A 21,411-nucleotide genomic window follows, 5' to 3' on the forward strand; every position below is an offset into this window, starting at 1 on the left:
TATTAAAATAATTATGGTACATGGAAAAATAAGTTTAAGTGGGAAAAAGCAGCATACAACATATGTGGTGACTACAATAACATGAAATATCTATCTACAGGGACAAAGACATGAAGGGCTACACCATTTTTAATCCAAAATTTTCTTTCATGCTGTGACAGATGAGTTTGAAAATAAAGAAAAAAATTTTTAAGGGGTATTTGATTTTTTGTTCTTTAAAAACCTTTTGGGGCTACAAATAGTTTTTCTTTTCCTTTTTTTTTTTTTTTTTTTTTTTTTTTAACAGATAGGTTCTTGCTCTGTTGCTCAAGCTGGAGTACAGTGGCTCACTGAAGCCTCGACGTCCCAGTCTCAAGGGATCCTCCCACCTCAGCCTCCCAAGTACCTGAGACCATAGGCACACACCACCAGCCACAGCTTTTTTTTTTTTTTTTTTTTTTAAAAGATGGAGTCTCACTCTGTCACCCAGACTGGAGTGCAGTGGCACGATCTCAGCTCACTGCAACCTCCGCCTCCTGAGTTCAAGCAATTCTCCTGCCTCAGCCTCCTGAGTAGCTGGGGTTACAGGCATGTGCCACCATGCCTAGCTAATTTTTGTATTTTTAGTAGAGATGGCGTTTTGCCATGTTGGCCAGGCTGGTCTCAAACCCCTGACCTCAGGTGATCCACCCGCCTCAGCCTCCCAAAGTTCTAGGATTATAGGCATGAGCCACCATGCCCAGCCAAAATTTTTTTAAGTTTTTTGTAGAGACAGGGTCTTACTGTGTTGTCCAGGCTAGTCTCAAACTCTTGGGCTCAAGTGATCCTCCCACATCAGCCTCCCGAGTAGCTGGGAGTAGCTGAGACCACAGATGCATGCCACCATGCCCAGCTAATTATTTTGTATTTTTTGTAGAGATGGGGGCCTCAGCATGTTGTCCAGGCTGGTCTCAAACTCCTGGGCTCAAGCAATCCTCCTGCCTTGGCCTCCCAAAGTATTGGGATTACATGTGTGAGCCACTGCTTCCAGCCTTTTATATTAAAATACAATACAGAAAATAAGCAGTTATTCATAAAATATAAATACAGCTCATGGTTTATCTAGAAATTCAAAAAGTGTAAAGCTGTGAGCATCTGTACCATGGAATACCACTCAGCAAGAAAAATGAATGAACTATGGATACATGGAACCTGGAAGAATCTTAAGGGCATCATGTGGAATGAAAATCGCCAATCTTTTTTTTTTTTTGAGACAGGACCTCACTTGTGTCACCCAGGCTGAAGTGCAGTGGTGTGATCTCAATGCAACCTCAACCTCCCTGGGCTCAGGTATACCTCTCACCTCTGCCTCCCAAGTAGCTGGGACTACAAGTACGTGCCACCACGCCTGGCTAATTTTTGTACTTTTGTAGAGAAGGGGTTTCACCATGTGGCCCAGGCTGGTCTCAAACTTCTGAGGCTCAAGCCATCCACCTGCCTCAGCCTCCCAGAGTGCTGGGATTACAGGCATGGGCCACCACACTTGGCCGAGAAATGCCAATCTTAAAAGGTCAAGTGTTATGTGATTCCTTTTATATAATGTGCTTGAAATGACAAAATTATAGAGAGGGAGCCCAGAGAAGTAGTTGCAGAGGTTGAGGGGAGGCATAGCGTGACTCTAGAGGGGCAGCATGAGCGAGTTCTTTTGTGGTGACAGAACAGTTCCATATCTTGATTATTGATGGTGATTACCTGGGATCAAATGCTACAGAACTGTGCGTAAAAGCACACAAAAAATGAGTGTATGGAAAACACTGCTGAAATCCAAGTATGGTCAGTCTAGTTGTGCCAGTCCACTTCCTGGTTTTGATAAAGGGCTGTAGTTATCGCAGGGAACTCAGTAATAAGTGTAAAGGACCTCTTCTATTTTTGCAAGTTCTATGAGCTCATAATTATTTCAAAATAAAAAAGCAAAAAAGTGTATGAGTATAATTATCATAATGTGGAGAAAATAGTACAAGCTCTTAGGTGGACAAAACTGGCTCAATCTGAATCCTGACATTCACTAGCTGATAACAGTGGCGAGTTACTATCGCTCAGTCACATTTATCTGAAAGTAGGGATGATTACAGAAAATGAGTTTAAAGTACCTCGCGTCGTGCCTGATGACAGTAGCTAGAAAACAATGGAAGTTATTATTATTATGGCAAAGAATATCTTAGTACTTGGAAGATGTAATTGTGCTCTTTAAATATAGTGGATCAGTATGCTCTAGCAAGCATCTAACAGATCTTACTGTGTGTACCTATAAGGAGGAATGTCACGGGGTAAGACACCTCATGACATGACTGAAACCTAAATGCCCAAAGAGAAAAATACCACTCAGTAACAGTATATGTATATAAGCAGCATATTCTCATGTATTTACTTATCAATACAGTACAGTTATTTAAAACGTAGTATCAGTCTGTTATGCTTAGATATACTATATTGAGATTTGAGTGTCTGTGAACTGTATTCTTAAATGTCAAATTTATACCTAAAATACATAGAATAGACACTAAATAAGTCTGATACTCTAGTATCAACATGGAAGCAAGGATGTTTTAAAAAAGCAGAAGAATTAGAAGTGAGCTAACGCCTTGCTACTCTTTGTCTCTGTACAGAGGAAATTTTATAGCTCAAAGAGCCCTGGCGCTACACAGAAAAACGAAAACAGGACGCTGAGGAGAACCAGCCAGCTTCTGACCAAAGGCACCCACCGTCTAATGACGCTACTTGCCACATTCCCCTGTATGACACATTCAAGATCAGATAACCCAGCAGGCCAAACTGGAAGATCCAGGAATAGGCAAATTAGTTGAACTCTCTGGATACCTGAGTCATCAGTATCTAAATATCATTAAATATTTAAGGATTTTCAAAGGCCCATTCTAACTCAAAAGTCTGTGCCTTGTACTTCTATCTACCTAAAATAATTGAGATGTAAATATGTTAAATAAGCTAAAACAATGCATATTCTCTCTCTTTCTCTCTGTCTCTCTCATACACTAAGTAACAGAAACTCTACTGAGCCCTAGGCTAGGGTTCATGAAGTTAAGATGCAGAGTTGCCCGCATGGAGTTCAGGGCCTAGCTCTATCTGGGAGATTAGACACATGGACTCAAGTAACTACAATGCCAGGTTGCTAGTGCCAAGAGCCATAGGAAAAGTCCACAAAGTGGAATGGGAGACTGATCAGAGGAGGGCAAGTCATATCTGATGATCAGATAGCATGAAGGTTCTGTGGCAATGACTACATTAAAAATGATCCTTAAAGGATGGATCAAAAGCAACTGGAGACTGGCATTTGAGAAACAAGTAAGAGTCATATCAGCTGCACATGTGGGAAAAGCATGGGGAGTTTATTTAAAAAAAAAAATGTAGGCCAGGTTTCAGTGATGGTGATGGGAATTTCCTGGGGAGTACTGCAGGGCTAGGATCAGGGAGACTGAGATCTAAAGGATGCTTCTGGAGAACAGGAATGCCACCATCAAATGGTGTTTTACGAAGATTCATCTAGCAGCACTGAGAACTCTGGACTAGCAAGAAGTGGGCTACAACCACTCCTCAAAACCATGAAAGCTGATCCTTGAGTACAAGTAAGAGGCTATGAGGATCTGGAAGTGGAGAGGGACCGAGGTAGAAAGCAAAAGAGACTAGCCACTGGGGAAGACTCAAAGATGAATCAGCTTTAGGCCAAGATCTCTGGGATAAACAGTGGTGGTACCAGCAAAAGATGTGAAGAACACAGGAGGGGGTTTTAGAGAAAGATGAACATGGCCAATTTTAGAAACTCTGGGTTTGAGATTATGATAAAAGAACCAAGTACAGATATCCAGGAGATGGCTGGATATAAAGAACTGACGAGATCCTAAGGGCACCTCGAACTCAAAATGTCCAGAACTAAATACAGTTCTCTCTCCAAACTACATTATTCTCCAAAGTTCCCTATCTTAGTGGCTGGTTACAAAAGCTAGAAACCTAGGAGTCACCCCTGGTATCCCCCTCTCTACTATCCTTAAGCCAGTCTCCCATGTCTGCCTCTTAAATCAGTCTCAACTCTGCTAACCACTCCAATTCTATCAGCAACTTCTCCAGGCCACTGCCGTAGGTGCAGTGGTCTCTATATCTACTATCGCTCCCCCTACAGTACCCAGGGTGATCTTTTAGAAGAGCACATCTGATGCTATCATTCCTTGGCTCACACCACTTCGAAAGTGGTGTGAAAAGCTTCAAAAGCTTCTCATTGCTGAACTCTAAAAACCCAAATCCTGGCCGGGCACAGTGGCTCACACCTGTAATTCCAGCACTTTGGGAGGCCGAGGTGGGCAGATCACCTGAGGTCAGGACTTCGAGACCAGCCTGGCCAACATGGTGAAACCCCGTCTCTACTAAAAATACAAAAATCAGCTGGGTGTGGTGGCAGGCGCCTGTAATCCCAGCTACTCGGGAGGCTGAGGCAGGAGAATCACTTGAACCCGGGAGGCGAAGGTTGCAGTGAGCCGAGATTGTGCCACTGCACTCCAGCCTGGGGGACAAGAGCAAGACTTTGTCTCAAAGTATGCTCCATCTTTATAATCAACAAAAGAACCATCAAATTGAAAAGGATTCAAGAATTTTTGGGTAACACGCTGCCTGAAGAACTGAATCACTGTGTCACTATCTTTTAGAGAAAAGCCAAACAACAAATTTATCCTTGAATTTAATCCAGGAAAAATGTGCTGTTTCTGACTTGTCATCAGAAAATGAAAACTCTATATCCAACATGTTTCTCATCTTGCCAGCGGTCCTGAACCTAGAGCCAAATTATACTACCCAAGGGTTATGATCTGCTCAACTGGAAGCCTTAAAAGCCCCCATTCCTTTAGCTTCCTCCACATTTCCAATATTCCATTCTATTTTAAAAAGGGATGTGTGAAATGACCAGGAGTGAGAAATACCAACTTTTGGATGGTGATTACCTCTGCTGTAAAGAGGGAGGAAAGGATGGGATTACTTCAGCTGGGTGGTAGACCCACAGACATTTACATTACTTTTCATAAGCTTTCTATAGTAAATACTTCTGAACGATTTTTAAGAGGAGTAGGGGGCAAATGGCAGAGACGAGGTGGGGATGAATGTATGTTCTAGGTGGATAAAATGGCTGCATGAGAAGTCCACAGGTGAGGAGGCAGAGGGCTTGTTTAGGAAGACCAAGTTGCTTACGGGAGTCAAAGCATGGGGTGTACACACAAGGGAGGGGGGAAAGAGCAATGCTGGGAAGATAAGATGGCAGCAGAGTGGTGAGGACCGTGAACACCTGGCTAGGGAATGTGCGATAAGGTGGGAAAGAAGTGTTTCTGAGTAAGGGAATAAGAAGATTGAGGGTATGTCTTAAGGAGCAGATAGAATAGAAGGGAGAGACACTGAAGTCGGGGAGGCCTAGCTGAAGGAGACTGTCAGGGCCTAGGAGACAGACACCGGGGATGAGGGTAGAGCAACATGACTAGAAAGGATGAGGCAAATGTGATGAAGTCTACAGAGAAGTGGGGATGGGTAGACAGAGAAGACTCCAGGGTGATGAGAAGAAAATGGCACCATTAAGAGATACAAGAACACCAAAAGAAGGAACTGGGGGGAGGGAGAAAATAGAGTTGAACAATTTCAGCTTGACAGTGAGTCCAGGAATCCAGGTGAAAATTCAAGGGATCTCCAGCAGGCAATAAGGAAAGAGAAACTGGGGCTCAAAAGAGAGGTAGCACTATGGGAAAAAAAAAACACGGCCAGGGTAGCACCTGCTTTGCCTATCTGTCAGCTGTTGTCATGCTCAGATGAAAGAGTCAATGGAAAAGGCTGAGTAAACTCTAAGGAGCTTTGTTACTATACAATTTCATGTGCATGGAAGTGACTAAAGCAAAGGGGGTAGTTTAAAGCCATGGGGAGAATAAATGCAGAGCAGCTTGCTGAGGTCTGGAAGCTGCAGAATCTTTACAGAAAGAGCAAGGTGGAAGACAGCTGCGAGAAAGACCCAAGGACTCACATCTCCACGGAATCTGTTCTCACTGGGGCTCCTGTGAGCCTCCTCCTCCTGGTCACACACTCCATGGCCTCTTTTCATTCTTTATCTTACTGAAACTTGCAACATTTCACACCATGGTCTGCTCCCTTCCTTCTTGAGATTCTTCTCTCCTACTGACTTCCATCACAGTCCTTTATCCAGAGATTTTCTACTGCTCTGACTCCTGCCACTTGGTGGTCTCCACTGGCTCTTCTCGCTCTCCCCACCATGGAAAAGTGTGTCCATGTCCCCCAGGGTCCTCTCCTTAGCCCATATCTTTTTAATGTTACATACTCTTCCCAGCTCATGAATGTCTGTGGTCTTTAGTGCTACCAATATGCTAATGACTTCAGAAGCTTCAGAGTCAGGTTTCCAACCACTTCTGAGCCATTTCCATGTGGTAGTTGTAGAGTTGTAAGTCCATGCCTTCAGACTAATTTCCCCATTGGGCTTATCTACAACATATTCCTTCTCCTATAATATAATGTCTAGTCAGATGAATGGGAGCAGCTCCTATCATTCAAGTGAAAGTTTGTTCAACTCCTCCCTCCAAATGGCCACTCAAGCCCTCCGAATCTATCATGGCTATCCCCTCTTTTCTATCTTCACTATGACTATATTAAGGCCCTTATCACTTACCTGGAAAACTAAAATAACTTCCTAGTTGGGCTTCCTGACTTCAGTTTCTCCCTCCCCTAACCCATCACACACGCTGCAGCCAGAGTTCTCTTCCTGAAATCACACTGGATATGTCATTGTCTGTGTGACTTGCATACTGCTTAACTGTGACTTATGAGACTCTTAAGGCTGCTGACTCTTCTTCCAGCCTCATCCTCTTCTGTTCCCCACTCCTCCCTCAACCCCCAATGTTCCAGCTCCAACCGATCATTCAACCATCTTCATAACAAATGGTGCTTTTCCATATCGTTATACATGCGATACAGAAAAGCACCATGTAGATATGGAAACTCTCTACCTGATAGGCTCCTTTTTCCTTCCTGTCCAGAAAATTGTTACCATTCAAGAGTTGGTTCAAGTATCATCTCCTCTATAAAGCATTCTGTGACTTGCCACACTGGCATAATCGTCTTCTCCCTTGTACGTCTTCTCCCTTCTCACAGCACTATGCATACCACTGCAGGCTTTGTCATATTATACCACAATTACTCAACTCTATATCCTATGAGGCTGTGCAGGCCTCAAGGTATAGTATTATGCACCTTGCACAGTATTACACTCACCATGGTGCTCAGTGAATGTTTCTGGAATGAAGATATGAATGCCTGAATGAACGAGGGTTAAGGTGTCTTTCTCATGCACTAGAGCACCTAAACACAAAGTGCTCCTGGAAGGAATCCTGAAAGCAGTCTTACTCTTGGTAGTCTACCAGATTACAAGGTATCACCTACCTACGGTAGGCCCTACTATAGTCACAACATTAACCCAAAGCCAAATTCCTTAGTACTCTCAAGGCCAAAAGGTGGCTATGGGATTTCTCAAATCCAGAAGCAATGTTAGTATTCAAGATGCCACAATGTAGTAGGAGCCACACTGTTGTCAAACCACAGTGACTAGGCCTTTGCCCTCTGAGCAGCACTAACAACATAGGAGCCCATTTCCTCCAAAGTTCACTCAGTACAATTTTACTGTGTATTACTGTCTACCAGGACACTGTACTAGCTAGGTATGAAGGACCAAAAGGACTTAGCATTTGCTAAGACCACAGACACAGCAGCAAATAAATATGACAGAATCCATTCATTCAACACACAATGACTTAGCATCTTCAATGTGCCAGACTCCTTCCCAAGAACTGAAAGAACATCAGTGAATAGACAGACAAGTATCCTTGTTCTTAGACCACAAACAAGATGAATCAGTGAAATATATAACATAGGAGATAGTGACAAGCACTCAAGAGAAAAATTAAACACAGAAAAGAGGTATTAAAAGTTTAGCTAAAGGGCCAGGGAAGGTTTCATAGCAATGTGTTAACACAGAGGCATGAAGAAAAGGCTGCAGGGACATCAAGAAGGAATGATTCCTTCAAGAGAAGCTGGGGAAGACTCGAGAGAGGGCGTAGCTCTTGAGGTGGGTTCTGAAGGATGAATAGCAGCTTCTGAAGGGGTGGAGAAAGGGCATCCAGGTTCCGTGAGAATGGCACATGCATCATGGGAGAAGGAAAGGCTCTGAGTAGTTTGAGAACAGTGCACTTGGGGAGAAGTGATGTAAGTCAAGGTTGGAAGAGACAGAAGGACTTTTATACCATACAAAGAGAATGAATTTTACCCTGTGGGCAACAGGGAACCGATGATAGTTTTGGAACTGAGAAGCAAGCTGGTTGGCCTCACTCCAAGGATGAACACAATGGAGACAGGGTGCGGGCCAGAATGCGGGGGCAGACCATGCAAGGAGGGCTAGGTAGAAGCAAGCCACTGTGGCAATCTCAGGACATGGCCACTGTTCCTCTACTTCCCTGGGCAACAGGAGGCAGGGAATGTGCCCTTGACTCCTTACAAAATAGCAGAGCTAACTCCAGAATCAGACCACACACATTTGGACTCATCACTCCCACTGCAGTGTTTACATACCTGAAACAAACAGGTGTCCACTTCAAAATGCCAGTGAGATGACAGCTCTTTGTCAAACATGCAACAAAATATTTTCAGTTTGCAGCAGAATCCACAATTAATGTTCTTGTTTAGGACTTTAATTGAAGAAACACTATGATGACTATGTTTTTAGACTCCTGTATAACCATTTAAATGGCATTCTTTATATGATGTTTTCTGCTGTCAGCTGCTTGCTTTTATGCTTGAACTAAATGTTGTGGCCAATTGCTTAAAATGTTTATGTAAAACTTAGTGGAAGAAGAAATAAGTTAGTAGTCAGTGTCAGACGGGCATTTTATTCACCCACTCAGCACTAACTCCATCCTCTAGGGCATCATATACAAACAAAAATAAAACTTGCTGAGAATTCTCCCAATTGTAAAAGTAATACATGTTCATTCTGGGTTTTTGAAAAATATTGACAAGTGAAAGGAAGAAGACAAGACATGCATAATCCCTCTCTTCAGATAACCCAAATACCGAAACCTTTGGTGCATTTCTTTCCAGCCTCTTTTCTACAGACAATTTTTGTTCTTTGTAGTTGAGGTCACACTACATACACAACCTTGTCATATCATCAGTTTGAATAACTTCTCCAGTTCATTATCAGTGACAGCACAAGGTGGAACTGGGTACACAGTCAAGTGTGGGCAAGTCAAAAAGCCAAGAGTACAAACAGCAAAAGGGACCATAATGTTTAATTGCAACTTTTGGTAATTCTCACATATATTAGCATAAAATCTTTCAATCTATCCTAATTTGACCCTTGGGAGCTATACAGAATAAATTGAATCCCTGCTCCACAGAAAGGCACTTCAAATATTCAAAGATGGGTCCATCATGTCCCTTTTTAGTCATCTTTTCTTCAGGTAAGATCAGCATTTATTTTGATCACTGCTCAAACTGCAGTCCCTTCACTAACCTGGTTATCTGTGTCTGAACTCTCTTCGGTTTGCTAATGTCCCTCTTAAAACTTGGTATCCGGCTTTGAACACAACACTTCAGATGGGGCTATTGTTACATTTTGTCTGGCAATTATGTTATATTTCTGTTAACTCAGCCTAGGTGAATATTAACTTTTTAATCAGTCATATCCAATTACTGGTTCAAATAAGCTTGGATCTGTTAAGACAGACCTCCTATCCTTTACTGCTAACAACTGATAACAACCAAGTAATTATTATCTATATTCAATTTTATATTATTAGTTTTGCTCCAATATCCTACCCAGTTAAGATCATTTCAAATCCTGATCCCGTCACCTAGCACACATTGGCTAGTATGGGGTTTTTCTTATATTGGAAATGCATGTGTTCTATGTGCCCCTCTGCAGTACATCACAAATGCTGGAAAGGAAGGGCCCCACACAGCAAGATGTTAGCGACCACCCTTCCTAGCATTAAGCCTGAAATCCATAGGCTATAACTCCACCTAAGTGTACTGCCACCATTCGGCCCAGGTATTTTTCCAGGGTCTGTCACATGGCCTTGGTTCCATCAAGACAATGTGTCAGTAACACTCCCAATGGTTGGTTTCTTTTCTAAGTACTTAAAAATCATCTGTTTAAAATTATTATTTGTAGAATTTTTGCCAATTGTTGCCAAGAGTGAACATCCAGCTTGTTAATTTTCAGAATCTTCTTTCCCATTCTGGAAAGCTAGAACATTCACTCATCTCTGCTCTTACTTAGAAGTTTGAATAGAGTCACATAAATAAAATGCCCTGTGGCCTGATCCATGTACCTGTCCCTACAAGCACTGTGCTAGAGGAGATTCCAGAAGTTGGGGCAGCTATAAAAGTGGTTCCCACAGCTAAGGCAGTAGGGATAATAAACAGCATTTTTTCAGAATTCAGACATAATAATGAACACCATAAAAGAAAAAAAGATTAAAAGATATGAACTAATCTAGGTTAGAACTGTCCTAAAAAATGCTGGGGTAAAAGCAATAAAACAAAAGCTACATTTCCCCGACAGCCTCAAGGTCACCTGCATAGAAGCTGCTGATGGGCTACTCTCTGTGAACCCTGGACCTCTTCCCCATTCACATCTCATCAAAATATACCTCCCCTTCAGGCTGACCTGGGCAATGACAACCCACCACATCTACTGGAAGTCCTTCAGTGACAGCCACAGCAGCTACTCACTCTCTCTTCCCTTTCTGGGGCATCTCTTTTCCATGTTATTGTCCTAGCGATGGAACATTCCTTGAAATGCTGTGACAAACCTTTCATGGTCAGGGATTGAAAAGGTAGAGTGGCAGTAAGCCATACCATAGTCATCCTAGTTCTATACTGCTACCTGGTGCTTTAAAATTGAACACTCGGAAAAGTTCTAGAACAGTGGGCTTTACCCAGAAATTCACATTCCTCTGTGATACTTCAGAAAATATAACTGTGCCTGGACCACAGGCCTGGATATTCTGATACAGTCTCTCTAGGACAGCTGTATTTTTTTATTTTTAACTTTTATGGATACTGTGTTGTTAAGCTCCACAAGTAGGTTTCATATGTGCTTCCAGCAAAGAACCACTGTTCTATACCTAACTTCTCCAAACTAGCAAATGGTTACAATTACTAACCCCTCCCCCACCATTATGAGGGACAAGACTTTTTTTTATTTACCCTGTTCCTTACATATACAAATACAAGTGTTAGTGTTAAATGAGTTTTGTAGAAGCAAAAAAGTAAGAGTTGAGAAGCAAATATACCCCATGTTAATTTGACCCACAGTCAATCTTGCAAAGTAGAAGAGAAACAATTCAGCATTATCTTTAACAGTTAGGGTCATCTTTATGGTCTTATATTCTACTTACCGTTTCCAAACTTCTTAAATAAAGACGATAATTTGTGATGTAAACTCTTCCCTTAATGGGGCCATTGAAAGGACATATGTAAATAACTTCTTTGTCTATTAAGATAAAAAAAGTACCCTAAAATAATGGAAATAGATACCAAGATACACAACAAATGGCACTAATTTAATATAAACTATTCAGCTAAGAATAACTACAATTTTAAAAATTACTGAAAAAGCTGAAAGCAAGCACTGGCAATGTTTCTACATTACCGCGCTGGGTTGAGTTGGGGTAGCGGGGGAGCTAGTGGGGCCACATCACCTCCAGGCACTAATAGTGCTTCCCTGAGCTTTCCCACAATGCTGTCACTACCTGGGGCAAGATGACAGCAGCTCAACAGCCGAAGTGAATGAGAATACTGCTGCTGTTACCCTAAGGTGGTTGTAAAGGTAACTATTTGAGCTACTTCAGCCAGAGGAAGGCAACTCACCTGGGACAGTCTCATGGACTAACCACTAGACTGAAAGATGAGGCTACCAATCTCTAACCACAGAAACATAATCATGTTTTTAACAAATAAATGTCAGTAGTAGAAATCTTTCCAGTTTATTCTTTTTTTTTGAGATAGGGTCTTGCTCTATTGCCCAAGCTGGAGTTCAGTGGCGCAATCATGGCTCACTGCAGCCTCAACCTCTCAGGCTCAAGCAATTCTCCCACCTCAGCCTCCCCAGTAGCTGGGACTATGGGTATGTGCCACTGCACCCAGCTCTTCTTAATTTTTAGTAAAGATGATGTTTTGCTATGTTGCCCAGGCTGGTCTCCAATTCCTGGCCTCAACTGATCCTCCTACTTTAGCCTCTCAAAGTGCTAGGATTACAGGTGTGAGCCACCACACCAAACCTCTTTCTCTTTTTAATAGTCTAGAATAGAGTTTGGCTAGGTTCATTTCAAACACTGAAGTGATATAAAACAGGTGGCCAAACGAATAGTACATCTTTGGTAGAATAAACATAAGGAGAAGCTAAACCAGAAAAATTAATTATAATAGAAATATGTCTCTCTTATCTTTCAAGGATGTCCTTGAATGTGTTAATGACTCGTAATGATTTTAAAATCCCTTTCTCCTCAAGTGCTAAATAAAAAATACTCAGTAAGGCTACTTCATGCTAGTTCCATTAGTTACTACCTAGGTTAAGGTTCAGGCACTGATACCTACCACCAAAACTTCATATATGAAGAGGATCAAAAGTAAAATATCTTCTTTGCTCTTATCCAGAAATTGGGATGAACACATCCCACTGATCTCCATTTCAAGACTAGAATGTGTGCAAGATTGTGGACTCAGAAGAGAATTTCTCACGGTGTATGGCTAATTCCCAAAGGTACCTCGCTTAGGCTCGCCATCTAATTAGCACCAGGTTTTAGCCATTTAAGCTAAACAACCCAGATCTTAATTAATCAAAAGGTTCCCTGGAAGAATGGTAATCACATCCGCTTCAAATACATTGAAGTCTGAAAGGAGGGTGTTAATCCAAATATAAAATTTGCCCACAACATTAGCACTTGGCTTAGAAGCTGTCAGATGTTTCTATATTCTTAAGCCAGAGTGATCTAGCCCTTCCAAAGTTGATCCCTTCCTTTTAGTATACGTTTACCATGAAAAATAACATCAAAATATTACCTAAATACTAACTTCCATTTTCTGACAAATGAAAGATATTTTAAAGCAATATGTTCTCCTATATTTCAAAGAAGAGAATGCTTAAGCTTTCAAGTCTTTAAGTTTATCATTTTAAAGCATGCATCATTGACTGGAAATCATTTTGCTCTTAAAACCTTAAACCATGAGAGCTTATGGCTCCAATGAGAGACTTTCAAGAGATAATCCACATTTTTTTCCCCTAAATCATTCTCAGTCTTTGGTACAGACACAAGAGTATCACTACCCTTGTGAGCATGAAGCTCTTGAAAGAACTCTTTAATCAAGAAACGGATGCAGAGCATTCTGTGTTAACGCTTCCAAACAAAGCTAGCCTATTTATCTAAGTCTGACCGCTAAAGAGTAAGTGGGATTGAAGCCACCTGATCCTGCCAGACTTCTCCTCAAGTTATGCAAATCTTAATGTCAGCAGGTCCTTACCAGTGATTAGTGTTTCTCCTGGAAGTCGAGGAACAGCCTCAGTGAGATCCCGATTGACTCCATCTCGAGACGGCTAGAAACAAAACAGACGCATCAGAAGTAATGACGTTACATTTACGCATTGTTTTTAAATATGCTTTTTAAAGAAAAAGCATTAGAGATTTAGTATTTGGGAAAACTGGCACAAAACTTCAAACAAAAAATACAATCTAGCACCAACATTAATTAGATGTGTCAACTTCTAGTACTAAATAATGCTAGCATGCTTTTCAATAATATTAATTTTTAAACTACATTTCCAAGCACTTTAAAGTTAACAGCTTTCAGGAAAGTGATAAAAAGTAAATATTAAGTGTATTCTATAGATACACATACACTGTGGCAGCTTTCTTTTTTTCATATTCAGCCATCTTTTGGGAAGACTAGGAAGGAAAACTTCAATTCCATAGAGGCTTAACTGAATAACAGTACAGCCATTAGCCAGAATCCTATTACAAGGCCCGAAAATCATTGTGATTACCTATTGAGTTTCCTATTTCACTAAGATCCTTCCTCACTTTTTACTTCCTCACATTTACTAAGATCTTTATCTTAGATAAGAGGAAAGAGTGGTCTGTCAGAGAACTTTTGAGCTGGCAAAAGTCTTAGGAACCATTTGTACAAATTCTTCACATCACTTTACTATTTCTCTAGGCTTCCTGGCTTTAGAGGTATTCCCAAGCATGTGCCTCATTCAATCACTTCCACAGCTCTGCTGGGCGGGCACAGTATTATTAACCATTACAACCTGCAGGTGAGTTCTCAGAGTCTAATTTGCCATTGATACCCATTGTCTTTCAGGTTATACTCAGTATACCTTTTAAATACCACAGTTCTGGGTCAACCACAAAATAAGGGAAGCGAATGTCTGATTAAAACAGGATAACATGGGATTAACACAGGATATACATTATATCAGAGCAGCATTACACAAGGATTTATAGTTACATTCTTGAAATTACTCCTGTGTTTAGATCTGATTCTTGTACCATAACAATACTTAAATACAATAAAAACATATAATCTTGGAGATGAGGATGGCCCTTGTAGGCACCCAAAACAGAAAATATAAAGATTGATATATGTGATTACATAAAAACTTTAAACTTCAGTATTTCAAAATCAAAACAAGATACCATAAATACAATTAAAAAGCCAACAATAAACCAGGAAGAAGACTTGTAACAGAGTATAGAGCTGATTATCAAAATAGAAGGAACAAGCCAGGTGTGGTGGTCCACGCCTGTAATCCCAGCACTTTGAGAGGCTAAGGCGGGTGGACAGCTTGAGGCCAGGAGTTCAAGACTAGCCTGGCTAACAAAGTGAAACCCCAACTCTACTAAAACTACAAAAATTAGCTGGGTGTGATGGTGCACACCTGCAATCCCAGCTACTCGGGAGGCTGAGGCACGAGAATCACTTGAACCCAGGAGGCAGAGGTTGCAGTGAGCCAGGACTGCACCACTGCGCTCCGGCCTGAGGGACAGAGTTAGACTCTGTCTCGAAAAAAATTTATGTACACACACACAGACACACACGGAACACATAATCAATAAGAATTCCACTCAAAACCCCCAAAAGCCAAATAGAGGACATGAACAATCACTTCACAAAAGAAATACAAACTAATAACAAACACACTTCTATTTATTTATTTATTTTGAGACAGGATCTCACTGTCGCCCAGGCTGGAGTGCAGTGGTAAGATCTCGGCTCACTGCAACCTCTGCCTCCCAGGCTCAAACAATCTCCCACCTCAGCCTCCTGAGTAGCTGGAACTATGAGCGCACGCCACCACACACAGCTAATTTTTTGTATTTCTGGTAGAGACAGGGTTTCACTATGTTGCCCAGGCCAGTCTCGAACTCCTGAGCTAAGTGATCCTCCCACCTTAGCCTCCTAAAGTGCCAGGATTACAAGCATGAGCCACCTTACCCGACCATAAACACACTTTTTTAAAAAAGGTTAACCTCATTAGTAATCAAGTAATACAAATGAAAAGACCACCTTTTGCTCCCTTCTGATTGCTTAGGCATCCCTATCCACCTGGTGGGAGTATAAATTAGCCTTTCTGGTGGATAATCTTAGGGCCTTAAAGGGCCATGAATAAAGCTTATTTTAAATTAATCCCTTCCTTTTAATGCATATTCCAAAATCTCCCTCTAATTCCACAATCTCCCCCTGGATACCTTGAACCATTTTCTGTAAAAGTTGTATTTGTTTTGGTTATGCAACAATTTTATCATAACTAGAAAACAATGCCAATGTTTAGGAAGGTATAGCAGCCTGCTCAGCAGGCCTTAGCCCTCCAGTATGTCCTTCAGCAACCTTTCCGGTTGGAGGATTGCCTAGTACCTTAAACATAAGGTCTAGCAGTAATTTCACGAGACAGAGGTTTTCAAAAATGAAGTTATGTGAAAGGATTTACAAATGTAAAACTCACTTAACACATATAAGGCATCCAATCTAAAAGCTTTTCTGGGCCGGGGGCGGTGGCTCACGCCTGTAAATCCCAGCACTTTGGGAGGCCGAGGCAGGTGGATCACCTGAGGTCAAGAGTTCAAGACCAGCCTGGCCAACATGGTGAAATCCCGTCTCTACTAAAAAATACAAAAATTAGCCGGGCGTGGTAGCACACGCCTGTAATCCCAGCTACTCGGGAGGCCGAGGCAGGAGAATCACTTGAATCTGGGAGGCAGAGGTTGAAGTGAGCCGAGATCGCACCACTGCACTCCAACCTGGGCTACAGAGCGAGACTCTGTCTCAAAAAAAAAAAAAAAAAAAAAAAAAAAAAAAGGGCTTCATTCAATAGGCCAGCCCAAAATGACCTAATATTCAAATATGAAAATGCAGGGAAAGAGATAGAAAAATTCAACTTACCCTCTTAATAGATTCATTCTCCAAGGAGTGTGAATTATATTTAGAAGTTGATGCAGAAGCCATCCTGGAAACTCTACCAAGAAAGACAACATTCAATATCAACTGAATTTGTACGTAATTTCAAACATACGTGACATCTGAGATTTAAATATGGCAACTGAGAGCAAACGGTACTACTTTACAGGTTCCACTTCCATACTAGGCCCCAGTGGTAATGAGACATACAAACAACGAACCACAGCACAGGCAGTATGTGAGAGCTCCAATAAAGGTGCAGGGGACTGGGGAGAACAAACAAGAGAAGCTAAATGCACAAGGGAGCTCAGCAGAAGATGCCACACACATTCCAGGAATTTTTATTCCTAGTGCTCTAATTGCCATCTAAAAAAACTTAATGTTTATTAATTGTGCAACAGGCCTCAAATTTCCATATTCCTTAATTTTTAAAGATAATTTAGAGGCAGCCAAGCAGAATGAAAAAAGAATGGACAATTTAACTCGCACTATTTTCTCTTTTAAGAATTTTGTTTTCTCCAAATGATGACAGTTTAGAGTGGAATGGATTTGATTGAAATCAAATTAGTAAGATGTGATTTAATCAGTATTTTCTACGGAAAGTATATACTTCATTTAAATAATGCATATTCATCACAATTCGGGCATAAATGAAAGCATTATATTCGGAACACACACAAATACCATTTTAATGCAAGGATTTATTTAGACTTATGAAGATTACAGCAATAACAGAAAACTAAGCAATGCTTTGGTTACTTTATCAAAGTTTAGGACACAGATAGACACACATGAAGTCAGTGGGAGGTAAACCACATCCAATTCAACAAGGTGACTGTGGATATTTATAAAGATCTTTTTGCCAAGCTGTATTAAGAGCAACCAGACACACTAACAATATCCAGCAATGGAGAACATTAACTCATTTATGCTGGAGGTTGCAAATTATTTTTGTGAAAAATCAGACCTTGGTGATGACCTTGAGGAGTAGGATGTAAATAACTCCCACAAGCTTAGCATTCCAATAGTGGAACACTAGGCATAAATGGGTTAACACAACTTGGCACAAAACCTAGTGGGATTTAATAGCTTCACAGTACTGGCCACTGTCCTTAAGAAATAGTCAAGAGAGGTGACGAAGTCACAGACAAAGACAGCCACCAGGATGAAGAGGTGGAGAGATGACCAGATACAGGCCATCTTACAAGGCTGGGACTGTCAGGATTCCCCCATGAGAGTTCAACACTACAAAGCCAAGGCTTGTGTCTGTCTGGTTCGTGGCTGTATCCTGGTGCACACTGGAACTCACAACTGTCTGGCGAATGAATGATTACATGGTAAATATACAATACTGTGAAATGTCATGATGGGGCAAACATGTATACTAGTTCACCAAATCCCAGAACACTGGAACTAGGCAACTACCACTGAGGCTTGAAAATTAACAATTACAGCAAAATGCATCTTTATAGAAAGAGATGCTCAAAAGAGCTGAAACTACCTACAGGTAGCACAATGCAAAATTAAAAGTAACTTTTAAAAAAGATATAATGAATAACACGAAAATGAATTAAATTCAGACAAAATAGTACAATGTGCTTTGAAAAACCCTTCTAATCTTAAGTTCATGTCCAAGCAAAATATCCCATTATTCTTAGAGACAGCAGAATGGATGAGATGAACTATGGAGCAAGTCAGATGTATCTGCTATGAAATTTTTCTACTCACTAAACAAGACGATATATTAGGGGCAGACTTTCTTCAGTAACTGATATAAAATTACCTTTTAGTATAGATACTTTAAAATGCTTCACTAATATAAGTCAACATTTTAAAACAAAAAGTTAAATTCTTACTATCAAATCAGTAGAAAAAATCTAAAATCCTGGTTGTACGGTCAACTCAATCATCGTCACCACCCTGTTTATTCATGGGCCATAAAAGAACGATGAGTCTTCCTGCTGTTTCTGATTTTTACGAAAAAATTTCAATTTAAAATGGATATAAAGGACGAAAGCCCTCATTTTCCCTTCATTTAACTGTTTCACTACAACTCATATACCATACAGTTCACCCTTTTCAAATGTACAATTTAAAGGTTTTTAGTATATCCAAAGTTGTGCCACACATCACCACAATCAGTTTCAGAACATTTTTATTATCCCAAAGAGAAACCTCATACCCATTAGCAGTCACCCACCACTTCCAATCCTCCAGCAACCATGAATTTGCTATACTTTGCCTACTTTGGGCATTTCATATAAATGAAACCGAACAATCTGCAGTCTTAATATCTAAAGCTCTAATTTTTAGAGTAACACCAGACACTACTACTACTGTTGATAGTTGGATCAAGTTCACATCCGAGAAATCCAAGGGTCCAGATAACATGTGCCAGTTCCACAATGAGGCTTACTTTAAAATCTCATCAGTGAGCCTCTCTTTGTTGAATAGTTTTGATTGATCCCTGAAGTTTACTGAAGCTGGAACAGCATCATGCTGGTGTGTACAAATGTTGCAGCTGACTGCATTCAAATTCCAACTCTGCAACTCACCATTTGACCTTGAGTGGGTTATTTAACTTCTCTGGGCTTTGGTTGCTATTACCCCCATTTTACATCAACATTATTGGGTGAAACAAATGAATTAACACATTCATGAAGGGCTTGGAACCACACGGTATATCTGTTAACAAATTACTAGCATTTTTAAAATTTTTAATTTTTATGAGCACAAAAGGATAACTATTGAATGCCAATGTCTTAGCCAATTCTATAAATTAGTCCTGACCTTGGAAATACTAGGAGAAAAGTTAACTACTATAGGGATAGTGCACGGCTAGCAGCCACTCAGTTATAAAGTGCTTTTTGCTTAAAAAAAAAAGTACATGACAATAATGGCTCTAACAGGAAAATGGGAAGCAGTGTAGCACTTTGGCAAATGTACTAGACAGGTGTGCACAAGCCCTGGGCTGTCTCTAACTTACCAAGCAAAGAAAGTTCATCCATATATTCGTGTATAAAATGACTATGTTAGCGTAAAGGCAGTTGGATGATAATTAGAAGCTATAGTGAAGTCTACAAAAATCAGCTACCCTTTTGGTTACAGAGTATTTCATCCCAAAGCCCTAAGAATCAAGTTTTTATCCTTTTTATTTAAAAAAAACAAACAAAAAAAGTGTTGATTTTTGGCTACCTTGGCTTTACAGCAAAAATTAAAAGTTGATTCCATACATATATGTTAACTATGGCACTCTAACCAGAAGTAGACTTCTATCATTTTTTATCCCCCAAAATAACCTCTGAGATTATTTAAGCCCAACCCTCTCCTGTTACAGAGGAGATGAGGGGGGCCTAGAGGGTGTGTGACAAGGTCCTGGAGTGACTTACTAGCACTAGCAGGGCCAACTCTAGCCTAGGTCTCCTTGCACTGCAGAGTCCCTTCCACCTACAGAAAAGTGCTTGTAAGTGGTCTCTGGAAGGAAACCAGGTTGCACGTGACTGGTCCCAATCTCAGTAGAAGAGCTTGAGACTAAGAAACATAGTTAAGAGAACGCAACTCACCCAGCCAACCAACCTTTGGGGCCTCTAAGTTCCAAGAATTTTATCTGTTTTATTTATTTACAGCACCTGTAACAGTGCCTGGCACCCAAAAGATACTTCACAGGTATTTGTTAAATGAGTGAATGAACTGGGCAATTAAGGATTGGCCAAGGAACGTAACAGTTGTTAGCAGCGTGATATTTTGCTTAAGCCAGAGGTTCACACAAACTCATGTTTGAAATGGCATGACAAGGCCTTGACTAATCAGGATGGTCCAGGCAGGGTGGTTCTGGGCAGCAGATTTAAGTGTATATACCCTTATACAGTTAACTGCAGGGTTAACTTATACCCCTTTGAAACAATTTGCACTGAAAATAATTTGAGCAATGCTATCTTCCCTTATAGACTTTTCCATGAAGCAGACATTTCAAATTAAGGTACAGTCGTCCCAGTACAGGGGGCTGGGATTGGTCAGTTGAATCTGTGGAAGCGGATACAAAACCTCTTTCACTGCATCCTTTTTCCAGACTAAGGAACTGTTTTCCCTTTTCTGTTGAATATGAAAAACAACAATACACAAATCTGAAGCACACATAAAAACATTTAAAAATGCATGCCATTTTAACCCTTATGTTAAAAATCTAAAAGCAGCAGAACTAGAAAATAATTTTGACCTCTGCCTCATAGAGCCTTTGCAAGCAAAATGTAAACACCACAGGGAGCTCTATTTCCCACCGTCACCTGATTTGAGATCAATGGCCCTGAGTGGTTTTTCTGAACTTTTCTGTATACAAACAAAACAGTGACAAAGGTATGCAGCCTTTGTCTTTTGATGAGCCTTAATGTGCTTTATGACTCTGTGTTGGCATTTACTTTAAGTTCAATCATGCTCTTTCTCTGGAAAGATGCTGCTTACGGAAACATACTGAGACTTAAAACTTGACTTCTAAAATTTGTCAGAGAACAAGCAGCCTCTCCGTTCAGAATTCCAGGTCTTTCTAAGGTAGTTGTCCTTACTTAGAAGTCTGTTTTGAAAAAGATGCCAAATCTCTTTCGTAGTGGTGCTCAATACTATCAGACTCGAAACTCCCTTTTTATAAAACAAATTTCTGTAAAGTCCCCTTTGCTAGGCTGAAATGAAAACCATGGATATCATCAATCTAAACATGATAAAAAATCAATATACTGTACTAACTCCAATATAAAGGAGAAATAAAACAACAGTGATTTATAATAAAATATTTTTTAACGAATTACACCATAACCAAAACATCCCCCCATTTCCAATTTGGCCTCTAGGGGGAGTGTCACCCCCAATGAGAACCATTCACAGAGTTACGTACCTGGAGTG

At 40.6% G+C, this 21,411-nt stretch overlaps 1 protein-coding gene across 2 annotated transcripts in view; it reads right to left on the reverse strand.

Annotated features, from left to right (window-relative positions):
- The window catches only part of MTM1 (myotubularin 1), a 98,820-nt gene that overhangs the window by 59,102 nt on the left and 18,307 nt on the right, over nt 1-21,411 (reverse strand). Inside the window, exons 2-4 of one of the 2 annotated variants that reach the window (XM_011974579.1) lie at nt 16,504-16,576; nt 13,585-13,657; nt 11,463-11,557 (exon numbers count right to left, since the gene is read on the reverse strand). In XM_011974579.1, the coding sequence (XP_011829969.1) occupies nt 11,463-11,557; nt 13,585-13,657; nt 16,504-16,566 (231 nt within the window). In that variant the 5' untranslated portion in view covers nt 16,567-16,576. The remainder of the gene's footprint in view (nt 1-11,462; nt 11,558-13,584; nt 13,658-16,503; nt 16,577-21,411) is intronic. The other variant, XM_011974580.1, reaches the window with a different exon arrangement.

The sequence above is a fragment of the Mandrillus leucophaeus genome, unplaced genomic scaffold (assembly GCF_000951045.1).
Source record: "Mandrillus leucophaeus isolate KB7577 unplaced genomic scaffold, Mleu.le_1.0 Scaffold1469, whole genome shotgun sequence".
NCBI lineage: Eukaryota > Metazoa > Chordata > Mammalia > Primates > Cercopithecidae > Mandrillus > Mandrillus leucophaeus.